The sequence below is a fragment of the Orbicella faveolata genome, unplaced genomic scaffold (assembly GCF_042242905.1).
Source record: "Orbicella faveolata isolate gen_17 unplaced genomic scaffold, um_ofav_v1 contig_1, whole genome shotgun sequence".
Lineage (NCBI taxonomy): Eukaryota > Metazoa > Cnidaria > Anthozoa > Scleractinia > Merulinidae > Orbicella > Orbicella faveolata.
In genome coordinates, this window is record NW_028301536.1 from 9774665 (window position 1) to 9787007 (window position 12343).

Below are 12343 nucleotides of genomic sequence, written 5' to 3' on the forward strand. Positions count from 1 at the left end.
ATGTAGGTTAACTTGTTGATCAGGGCCGGGTTGTTCAGAAGGTATTCTAATGTTTTTCACTGTTTATGTTTTATGTAGTTTGAGATTATTGAAACTCAAAACAGAAGGCCAGACATTATAAACAGAAAACCTCAATGCAAAGTTACAAAACTCACGTCAAAATCCTGGGTTAGCTTACTCGGGCTTTGAGCAACCCGGCCCAGGAGCTCTACTTTTAGGCTTGGCTAAATCTAAATATTACAATGTTTACAATTGACTCAGTGGTGGTGTGAATTTGTACATGTATTTTGTAACATAATCGTGCATTGCTATTTGCCTTCATGCTGTACATCCATCAACAGTTCAGTTTTTTTCATAAAATATGCTATTAATAATGTCTACCTTTTAAAAAATACTGGAATTCTACATAGCCTTAAGACTTAAGTGTCATTTTGGCCACTTTTCATTCTCTCTTTTAGCAACGTAAAATTAATTTTAGACAAAACCAAAACCATATTTGTAACGCCCTATCGTTAGGCTTCTATGGGTAAAAACATTAGCTCACGGGAAGTTTTCGTTAGCCTATGGCTGTGATCACAACTTAGTCCTATTTGAAGCATACAGGGAGTAACCGGAAATGGCCTGTTTTTTAGACCGCATAGAGATTGCAAGTATTAGTAATCCTTGTGATACAATAGAGGGCCAAATTACTTCCTATTTTCGCCAGGAGATTACATTGTTTGAGCATGACACGTGAAGCGGCTCTACTCTGATTTAATATTGGGCATGTGAAACTACTTAATTCATCACCAAGCCCTTTCGACTTTTCAAGCGAAACAACATCCAATATGGCGTCGAAAATGTTGGAAATTGAATTGTGGGCGGGTACTGGGTAGACAATTTAAGTTAGAGATATTTTGTTTCAATGTGTATGCAGATGATGATGGAACAACGATCCTTGAACCAGTGGAACGAATTAAAGACATTAAAGCGTGTAAAAAAATCTTTGAACGTGCAAAATAAATTTATGTCTGATGAACATGCATGCAGTCACTCTAACCTTGGATACTTATGGATGCAATAGGTATTACAATGCCAAACGCCTGAAATATGCTATCTGAAACGTCAGCGGTAACCTTCTTTGATTTCTTCAAAAAGGGTGCTGACATGGCCCACTTTGGTCACGCAAACGAGTGAATTTTCGGCGGTGACGTGGGCAGTCTTCTTTAATTCATACTTTAACTTCCATTCAGGGAAATTTTCAACTCTATGGTAAGTGGCCAGTTTATTACCACCAGTGCCCACTTTAATTTGGCCAGCAGGTGGGTAACATCTCGATCTAACGTCGCTAACGGGAGGGTCACAGCAGCCTCTGGCGGCTTGTTATCTCGTGCACCGCATATGTCATCTTCTTTCCAAATGGGACACTGTATAATCATGTTTTCAGTTTTCGAGGAGAGTAAATTGTAATAGCCAGACTTTTTTGCTCCTCTGCCTTTCAAGCACACTCAAATGAAACAAATTCACTTAAAGAATGAATAGATTTAATAAGTTTAATTAATTGATCGCAGATAGTTTCTTTTCTTGTAAATAAACAATCCAGCAGGCAAGATGTCCATGTGCTGGCCATATATTCATTTCACGGTTGCATTTTATCAATTTACGACAGACTGAAGTAAACATGTAACGTAGTAACGCGTTCGGATTCTATACAAAACTGACAATTGCCTAGCGCATAGCACAGTCGCGGCCTAATGGTTGCAGCTGGACTCCGGATCGAGCGCTCCTGGTTACTAGGGCGTTGTCATGTCGTCTTGGGAAAGGCAATTTTCTTTCACAGTGTCTCTCTTCACCAGATGTATAAATGGGAGCCGGTGATTATCATCTTGTTCAGGGAAGAAGAGCAATAACCAATTCAAGCCCCAGCAGGAATGAGGCACTGGACTTTGTGACAACTTACCATACCACCTACACCAAGCATACTGGTCGTCCTGGGGATTATCACTTCTTTTTTATGGAAATTGGAGTTAAGGGTCAGCAATTCTACAGCTAGGGTGCTATAAGCAGTAGTCTTTGAAGGAAAATCCACTCCTCCCCTGTCCTATCTTTGGATATATGCAGTACACCGATTTAGTCTGGATCTGTGCGGACTGAGAAAGCAGCAAAAGGAAAATCCCAATAGAGAAAGGGAAAGTGTGCCAATGAGTAATTTTCTGGTAATTTAGTCAGACATTCAGCGACTTGGCGGGGAAAACGGATCGTATTGGACTTCCCCAATTTATCATACCTGGGCCGTTTGCACCAGGGGACTGGGTATGAATAAGTATTCTGTAGCATATCCATTCGTTCTTTAGGTTCTCATGCAAGTTCTATACCTGATGATTCTCTGCAGTATCAAGGACACAAATCTAGACGGGAAAAAACTGAATTCCAAGACAATCATAGCCAGCAAACTTCAGATAAGTTGGCGTGTCGTGACCTCGTCACGTACCGTATGAACCAACCTGAATTTTCATTACTCACAGGGATGCACTCACAATCAATTTATCGCTGGGGCTAAGGTTTTTAATGTTGCTTCAGTTTTAACGGATTATAAGAAAGGAGCGTGCCTCTAAACCGTATAGACTGGAATAGTGAGACTGCATTTAATTTTACAATTAGCTATAAATATATTCAAAATTTATTCGAGGTTCAAAGCGATTTTCAAGTGGTGTCATGAGAGACGTTGTGATTGCATTTAGAGTGACTGATAAGTTGTTTTTCTTCAGAAAAGAAGTCCAGCAACTTCATTATCCTTAATTTTCAAGACTTCTTCCACAAAATTTGTAACCGTTGCCGGACCAAAATCTGATCGGTCGTAAAAAGAGTCACATGAAAATTTCTGATTAACGGCAAGCCCTTTCGGTTAGAATTAACTTCACAGTCTCTAATTCCCGACTTAGAAGAAAAAAAGGTATTTATCGAGATCAAATGGCTGATTTTTACAGACACGCTTTGTTGAAACGTAAACCGGAAGTGGCCTGGTTAGTCATCTTCTCGAAAGTTTTTTCGTAGTAAAAAAGCCTCAACCTTAGTATTTTTTTCTTGGTGTTACTAAACTAAGGGATATAAAACATGGGCATGGAAAATATGCGGTCTAAAGAACAGGCCATTTCCGGTTACTCCCTATATGTTTCAGATAGGACTAAGTTGTGATCACAGCCATAGGCTAACGAAAACTTCCCGTGAGCTAATGTTTTTACCCATAGAAGCCTAGGGATAGGGCGTTACAAATATGGCTTTGGTTTTGCCTGAAATTAATTTTACGTTGCTAAAAGAGAGAATGAAAAGTGGCCAAAATTACACTAAAAATCAGCCTCTGAGGACCCCTGAGGGGCTGATATCCAGATCTCAGCTAAAAATGGTCGTTGAACCTGAAACTTTGGCATATTACGTAAGTCCATATAACGACTTTGTGTACCAATTTTAAGCGAAATCGGCCGACCTTCATTTCCAAGTCTGCCCCGGTCTCTCAGGCAGAAGCTCTTAAGAACAGCATACAGGAATATAATGAGATCCATTCCCTACTGCAAAATTGCAACATTGCAACATTCACAATGAAGAAATCCCCCTGGCATTAATGGTAAAAATAACACTTTGTGGATGAACACTTACAGTATGTAGGCTATCATTAATAATTTTATATTTCAACTTCAATAATTGATGTGTTTTTTTCTCCACAAAGATTGTGGACTACAGGGATTGTTAACTACTGGGTGACCCCATCAAATATATACTTTTGTAATTAAACTATGTCAAAAATTAATCAGTAAGCTATAGGTAAGGTATACCATCTACACATATTTTGCCTTCACTACATGTAGACAATTGAACACACTCGGAGGTTTTGATGCATATGTGCATTTGGTCAGCCAAATCCAAGATATGTTTAATTAAGACATCAGTAAAATTACAGCTAAAAGGATAAAAAATATATCCTACATGCACCAAAGTTGAACACGTAAACCCCCTCAAAGAATTGAAAAATAGGGACCGTGTATCCCCAAAGGCAGTGGCACCAATGGAATAATCTCCGTGTAGAGCTTTCTCTGCATGCAGGGTCACTGATAGATGTAGAAAAAATAGTTCATGTCCATGTGCAAAACGGGAATATGGAGGTGTTACTAGCAATTTACCATGTTTCAGAAGAGTGTATGGATTTAGTATTTTGGAAAATTATGCTCCATACTTGCTGCATCAGCAAGCCTTGTGTAACACTAATCATCCACTCGAAATTTCAACGACAACAACAAAACTGAGGAAACCTACATAAACACAATATGTATATCACTCCACCTGAATCAAGCGAAGGATGCCAGAAATGTTACAGAAAATTCATTTAAGATAGATTATTCCAGTTAAAGCCAACAAATGCATTTAGAAGCCAGAAAATGTCCAAAATCTCAAAGACTTGCGGTGTTCAAGTTTAATAACTATTCGCGCCAAAGCGTAATTTGAATATTATTTTTGCCGACGGCTTTGCAGTCCTTTTTTCAGCCGTAGCTTTACCAGTCTTTTACCAATAACCTTAAAAGAAATTCACCCAAACATTTCACTAAACCCAATAAATTGAACAAAAAAAACAAGGAAGTCTCCATAATTTGTAAACGCAGTATGCATGACAACATACGAGCGTCAAAAGGTGTCAAGGATAGCAAATCGATGGTTTTCCTTCTTCCAAAGGGAAACAGAAGAAGAAATTATAGCAGTCTACAAAGCGGCTGTCCTTACTGACACAAAGAAAACTTCAAAACTCGCCTGGCAGTATTTACAAATACAGTTTTATTACTTTTAGACATGAGGTTATCGGTATACGGCGAAAAACGACAGAAAACTAAGCTTGTTTGTTTACAATATGCAACTTTATATTCAACAATGACTCTAGTCTTATTGTTTGAAATTTATCAAATTTCTCCCAGTATGGTTCCAAATCAGATAATCAAGGAGACTTTAAAACTCCCACTGAAGATATAAGCTTAACTTCTAAGCTTATCTAGCCGAAGCAACTACATAATTTTTATGGACAACGTGAAAGTTTCTATGTAACAAAGTCACTCACCACAATTTGGCAGTTCACTTCAGTTTGAATCTTATAGGCGGAAACTTCCAGCAAAAGTTGCGAAGACTGGACTGAACTAATCTTTTCGATAGATCAACGAACCAACCACTTTTTTCCCGTTGTGTTTTTTCCTCTAGACACGAGAAACACGTTTGATTTCTCTTGTCGATCACCTGATGAAATCATGTGACTTCTTGCACATCTTGACGCACGAAGTTCTGTAGTCTTCTGAGTAAATTTTTCGGGTATTCCAGCTCTTTTCTATGGCTGTCGTTCGCTCTGCCTCATGGCATTGTTCAGTATTATTTCATATCCTTTCTCTAGCCCTAACTCGATCTAGTTCACACCATTGTTCAGTACTATCTCGCCTCCTTTCTAGCTGGCCTGCTCTTTCGCGATCTTCTTCACCACTCCTTTGGCTGTTAATCCTTGCTCTCTGTCGTTCTCTTTCACGTTCTGCTTCAGTTAAACCCTATCTTGAAAACGTTAGATCAACTCCTCCGATCATTTGTTAACATGACAAATAAAAATAAGTTTTTTTTCCCCTAACTTTTCTGAAAAATCCCACCCAGAACAGATGGCATTCCTTAGCTTCCCTGTGAGGGCTACCGCGAGACACCCCTCCCCCTCCCCCAGAGCCTGTGCGGACGGCATTCACTCACTCGTACGCTGACGTCATAACCAAATTTTCTCGGCTTGATGAGTTACCAATTTTATTTACCCATGGTGCTTCGCTGGCGTGCTTCACGCACTGAAGCTCCGCTATCAAGAGTGAAAACCAACACCAAAGGTTGTTCAGCTCTTAGAAGCAAGTTCAGCTACTGATGCAGAAAAATGCTGCTTTGACCATCTAAAGAGGTATTCAAAATCCCTGGAAGCTAGGGAATATCAGCACTTTTCTTAGATTTGTCACAGGAAGTAACATACTGAATTGCAGTACAAAAAAGGTAACATTCAGTAGCTTGGATGGTCTCACACGTAGACCTGTGGCTCATACATGTGGACCTGTTTTGGAGATCCCAAGTACTTACCAGTCATACAATGAACTCGTTGAAGAGTTCTCCTGTATTTTAAGTGACAAATCTTCACTTTCCTTTTATGTTGTATAAGGGGTATGATTTTGAACTTGACCATACTCCCATGGGATAAACAGTATGTTCAGTAGAGTACATGTAGTATTACCATCTAAAATGCTGAAGTCATTTTACATGTATTTTGTTCATGTTCTACAGTTTCTCTTAGCTCAATAATAGCTACATTTCTTACCATTGTAACTTTTGAGACTACATGTTAATACAAAGTTGGAGTTTTTGTTGATGTAAAACACTCACGGCACATTTTATTTTGTTGATGTTTCACTGTTTTTCTTGGTATGATGTAAGACTCATTTAAATACATAAACAAATAAACATATTTATGCAGGATGACCATTTCAGTTATAAAAAGTGCTATCAACATAGGTCCTGCGTAAAATAAATAAATGATTAATGAATGAAATAAAATATAAAATATGCAAAAATCTAAAAAGCTATATAAGAAATCTAAAAATATACACTTAAAAAGAGATAAAAAAGACTGGAACCAGATTCATATACAATCATCAAAAATATCTGCCCCTTTATAAAAAAACGCTCTTTACATGTAAGTCGATTCTAATTTAACTGTTGAGACAAAATGTTAATAAAAAGTTGGAGTTGTTGTTTGTGATAACTGCTCACTACCTCCCCATGCTGGTGGGAAAAGATTTGAACACACAGACAACAACCCACAGCAGGTGGTAAAAATACTGCTTTTAAAAAGGTGAGCAAGTTTGGCTCTACTATGTCATCTGTTGTATTCATTGCAAGAACCTGTTAGAGTGCTTTTCTCCAATAGGAATTCTTATTCTTTTCCTGTGTTTAAGTCAATTATTTAGATTTATGACATAATGCAATAAGGTTTTAGTCATGGAATATAAAATCCTTTGAATTTTGCATATGCTAGTAGGGCTGAATAACATGAGGATACTGAATAATAATGTTCATTGCCTATTATTTATAAATGGGGTCTATGCTCCTCTGCCATTGAGCAGGTTTGAGTATCCATGCTATTAATTGGGAATGGGACAGGTATTATTCGGCAGACAACCTTTGCAAGTGCCTGAACACTTTGTCCATAAATTTCTAAATTGTACTTTGATGTTAACCAAATTTGTTTTAGAGGTTACAACATTGTGCACACCAACTTGAAACTGAGCAACAGTAGCCTAGACTAGACATATGTTTGTGCAAGTGTCCTGACAGAAGATGGAGTCTACATTACTGGCCATTGACACTGTTATAAGGTTTATGTCTTACACCACTTTCTCCTACTGATACAAACTAAGTAATAGTACTAAGTTCAGGTTTCACCCATAGATGTCAAGATGGCTTGTACACACATCAGGCACAAATTGACACCATGGTTGCCACCATCTTGCAAAGGATCTACCTTACTTAACAACTCCATTAATTTGTCAGGAAAAACAATATCAATTTCTGGCACTGTTATTTCATAATCATTTTGCTCTATTAGTTGTGGAGCATCAGGCTAATCATCAACACCTAACCCAAATAAATCAAAGTCTACAGATTCCGATAATGGTGAAATATCCATAAGTAAACATTCCTGAGATGAATAGTTGCTCTGGACTGAAGCTTTGTGCTGTGCTAACTGGGTGGCAATTCCACTCAAAAAAAAAATGTTCAAATGTTGTTGGTTATAGTGGTCAATGTGCTTAGCTACACCTAGCTAGTTCACAGGCATGCCACTTAAACTGAAAGAAACAAATATATCAACTAAACATAATATGCTTAAAAATCCCAACTGACGGGAGGCAGACCAGTTGGCTATTTACAAGCATGATTGAGGAGTTGAACTAGGGTCTACCAAGAAACAACTCCAGCTTAGTGGTCAGAGCGGGACTTGAACTCGCGACCTTCGGATTTCAAGTCAGTTGACTCAGATTTTTGACGTGTCTCAGCTTTTTGGCATATGCGTTTGTCATTATTTTACAAGAGAATAAAGTTAGAAAAGGGACTGCACGCGAAAAACAGGCATAATTTTTTTAATGAAAAGAATAATCAGAATTCGCAGACACATTTTTGACAATGTTCACTCCGAATTTCAGCCAATTTGCAGTGCCGACTGGGTCTATTTTCCTCATTATTTCATGGACCCACCAGTGCTGCACACGCAGACCTCTGCTCCTCAAAGCACCTAGTATGCGACTCTGGCCAATATCGAGAGTGACCGATTTCACTGATTGAATGACAGCTGTAAGGTTGTTCTCTGAAATCTCAGTAAAACCATCTGTTTTGAGTTCAGATTCCTCTCTTCGTCTTCTAGGAGTTTGTTCTGAAATTCCCAGTAATTTAGCAATGCTAGCCCAGCGAAAATGTTTACTTTGCAAGAATACCAGTTGACCCTTCATAATTTCAAAACAAGGGCAACCTTTTTCGTAACTGCAGCTCACTGGGCATTGGTATTCGAAAAAACAGGCACTCTCTGTTCGTGTTGTGTCTGAAGTACTCATCAGGCCAAAAACTGAATTATTTGCAGCGCTGTCAGTGGGCACACTCTAGCAAAGAACGCTAAACACTGTGCAGATCTCGGTTGATCGATCAACAGCATTTTCTAAGTTATCCAGGTTTGTATTCTGGGTCTCCCATTGTTGACTGAAGCTTGCATTTTGAGCAAGAACTCCTTGAGTATTTTCTAAGAATCTCTCTATCTCTGTGTCACCTCTTCCTCGACGGTTTAAAGGCATATTGTAGCTTTTCTTAATAGTCTTCAATTTCAAAGCTTCAAAGTTAGTGCAAAAAAGCAGGAAATGTAAATTACATTGGCCACCGGCGATACCCTTGCCCAACACAGCTACATGTAGCATAACTTTGCATGATAATTGTAAATGGGTTTTAATTAGCACAAAAAAATTCAACCGAGAATAATTTGCATACTAATTAGAATATTTTTTTGGAATTACAATGTATTTTCAGACTGAGAATAGGATAATTTTTCATTCTTATGAGCAGAGTTTTTTTCAAACTTGCCATGAAAAAAAACATTAATAGCATACTTTATTCTTTTAAAATAGGAAATTTAGAACGTCTTAAACACATTTCAATTAGACTAATTTTCTCCGTACTCATAATGCATTAATTGGAAAGAAAAATTGCTAAACGGCATTTTTGTCCACTTTGGCGCCTCATATGCTTTGAAGACATAATCTTTTTCTTTTTAATTGATAGACTAATCAAAAGTATTTATTATGAATAAACTATACCTGAGCATGGACTGGTTGCTTTTCTTTTTATCCGAGGATGTCCCGGTACACTGGGCTATGGAGATACAAGACACAATGGAATCAATGAACTCATCACAGCACAATGGGTCAATGTTAGACAGGTTATCAAGCCTTAAAACTGACTGGTAGATGTTATCCCAGGACAAGAAGTTTCTAGGGGTACTTGGACCTTTAATTAGACACTCTAAGGCTAATGGAACATTTTTCATACAATAACCTCTACGAAAGAACTATTAGTCTTTATGAAGGAAATTACCACAATCACCCACTCATCCCTCTCCCCCCAAAAATAATTATAATTGTGATGGCAACAGGAACAAAAAGCTTAAAACGAAGTTTAAAACTGCACTGCAAAATTTCGAATCGATAGAAAACGGTTCCCAGAAGCAGCACTAGCCAAATAGCACCAATATCTACTGCCACTTAAATAAAAGACATTGACACAGGTTAAGGTTTCTCCAGCTCCCATGTGGCACCAACTCAACTTCAATTATGGAACCTACTCGTAAACATGGAGTGAGCCTACAAAAGACAAGGTCACGCCACCTTTGAAGCACTTTGTAAGCTTTTTGGTGTAATGGACGAAAGCTGAAATAGCAGTTGTACACCAGTAGAAGTTGAGAAGAAAAAGCGTTTTTTTTGGTTAAAATAGCAGAGTCATTCACGTAGAATAAAATATGGTGAGTAATAAGAAAACAGTGAAAAACAGACTAACGTTAACCCTTTGGATGATGCATTTGGAAGAACAAAAACAATCAATTCTCTTCGTCTGTTCGGCAGTCACTTCATGGAACATTCAAATTTCAACGCTAACTAAGCTGACATATGCGATCAATGAGCTATCTATTTCCATTTATCTTAGCATGCCGAGAACAAAAACAAATCTCGTAAAAGGTGATTTTGATTGGGCTGCGAACACAGGAACATTCAAAATTATTCGGAGAACTTGAAAAATGGCAAAGTGAGATTTCACCTGAATATCAATGTTAGAAAAGGAGGAGGAAGACTCATGGCTGAATGCAATAAAAATAAAAATTGCATTCGTAAAATACTGACTGAATTTGAGCAGTAAGATCACAACAGCAGCCAATGCTCACCTTATGGAATCTCTTTTAGATAACTGGCTGAAGAATAACTATATTACCGTAGATATAATACTTTGTTTAGGGGCCGTCTACTTGTCTCTTGGGTCTTATACGAGTTTTAGTTTCCAAGCCAATTTCTCAACTGTAAAGTGACTCCAATTTCTTTCAAGCATTGAAAGTGCAAGACACAGCGTTTTCATTTCAGTATTAAAACAGCTCGAAAACATATTACGATATGCTTTCGCAAGTGGAAAAACAAATTGTGAAGTTGAAATAAAAAAAATCAATTATCTTTCTAAACTCTTCTCCTAAAGCTATTGTTCGTTTAATTCAAAAGGTATTGCTTATTTCTAAAACACAACAGAAAATTACACCCAACCACTCTCCAGAACTAAGTGGCAACTCTGTACATGCTAAAAATTAGACCTGAGTGAATAAACCAGTCAAATGTTAGCATTGGTGGCCTGTTGGGATTTGTGATTGGCAGGCTGAACACCTCAGCCTTGTTATATAGGCTCACTCTGTGTTTAACTGCACTTAGTCATGCATCCCAAACATATTTTTGAACTTTGAAATCACTCCAGCTGGTTAATTGAAAATGTCACATGCACAGCAATAATCTTTATTACCGCTAACAGCTATCATCAACCACAGTGGGAAGCAGTTAGTCTAGTAATCATTATAGAAGCAATTTTAAGAATGTTTTAACAGCAGAGGCAACTGCTCGCACTTTTCCTTATAAAATGCTAATCAAGGGAACAGTTCAAATTCATTGGCTATTTCATTTAATTCAATTACATTTGTTGACTTCGAACAATAAAATAATTCTGTCCAAAGCTAGCCAAGGTTCAAATTGTTTGAAATGAATAAAACAAAAGTTTTTGTAAAGCAGCACCAGCAAAAAAGCAGCAACCCAGTAATTTCCTATTTTGGTCAGTGTAAAACGTAGAGTGTGGACTGCAGACTGGGGGAAAATGCAGACTGCAAACCGGGGTGAAATGCAGACTGCAGACTTTTTAACGGAGTCATGCCACTGTTTCCATCATTGAGAGCTAACTGCACTAACAGTCTAGTGAATGGAATAATTCCCTTTATGTCAACTCCGTCGACTTCGAGAAGGCTTTTGCTAGCCTGGATAGAAGAATTCTTTGGTGCCTCATGAAACACTACGGCATACCAGGGAAATTCATTTGAATCATCAAAAACTCCTATCATAGGATGACCTGCAAAGTCCTTCATGTTGGTAAATTGTCAGAGAGCTTTACGGTTACCGTTCTTGTTTCTACTTGCTTTTGACTGGCTCATGAAGGAAACAACAAGAGGACAGCGAAATGGGATCCAGTAGAACATAGGGGAGCACCTCAACGATTTAGAGTTGCTAATGATATCTCCCTTGTGTCAAGTAACAACCAGCAAATGCAGGACAAAACAGCACAATTAACAGCTAATTCCATTAAGCTTGGCCTGCATCTAAAATGTGAACAGACCAAGGTTATGAAGGTCAACTGCACCAACAGACAAATTATAGTGAGGGATACTATATTAAAGGAAGTAACATCTTTTGCTTACCCAGGCAGTATAATCAGCATTGACAGAGGTTCAGATGAAGATGTCAAAGTCGGTATAAACAAAGCCAGAGTAACTTTCAACATTTTTATATATATGCATATTTAATTTTAATTTCATGCACAACAAAGTACAACACACTACTTAAACTATACTACTTATAAAGTAATACTTAGACTAATAACAATACACTACTAAAACGACTTAAAGAAATACAAAACTACTTACAATACAATTACTTACAAATTGATAAATGTAATTAAGTTAGTTACAAATAGATAGCAACAATAT

The 12343-nt window shown here is 37.7% G+C and overlaps 1 protein-coding gene across 4 annotated transcripts in view; it reads right to left on the bottom strand.

Annotated features, from left to right (window-relative positions):
- The window catches only part of LOC110056277 (fidgetin-like protein 1), a 205724-nt gene that overhangs the window by 139937 nt on the left and 53444 nt on the right, over window positions 1–12343 (bottom strand). For all 4 annotated transcript variants that reach the window (XM_089288354.1, XM_089288350.1, XM_089288359.1 and 1 more), the window contains one exon: window positions 9381–9435. In XM_089288354.1, the coding sequence (XP_089144480.1) occupies window positions 9381–9435 (55 nt within the window). The remainder of the gene's footprint in view (window positions 1–9380; window positions 9436–12343) is intronic.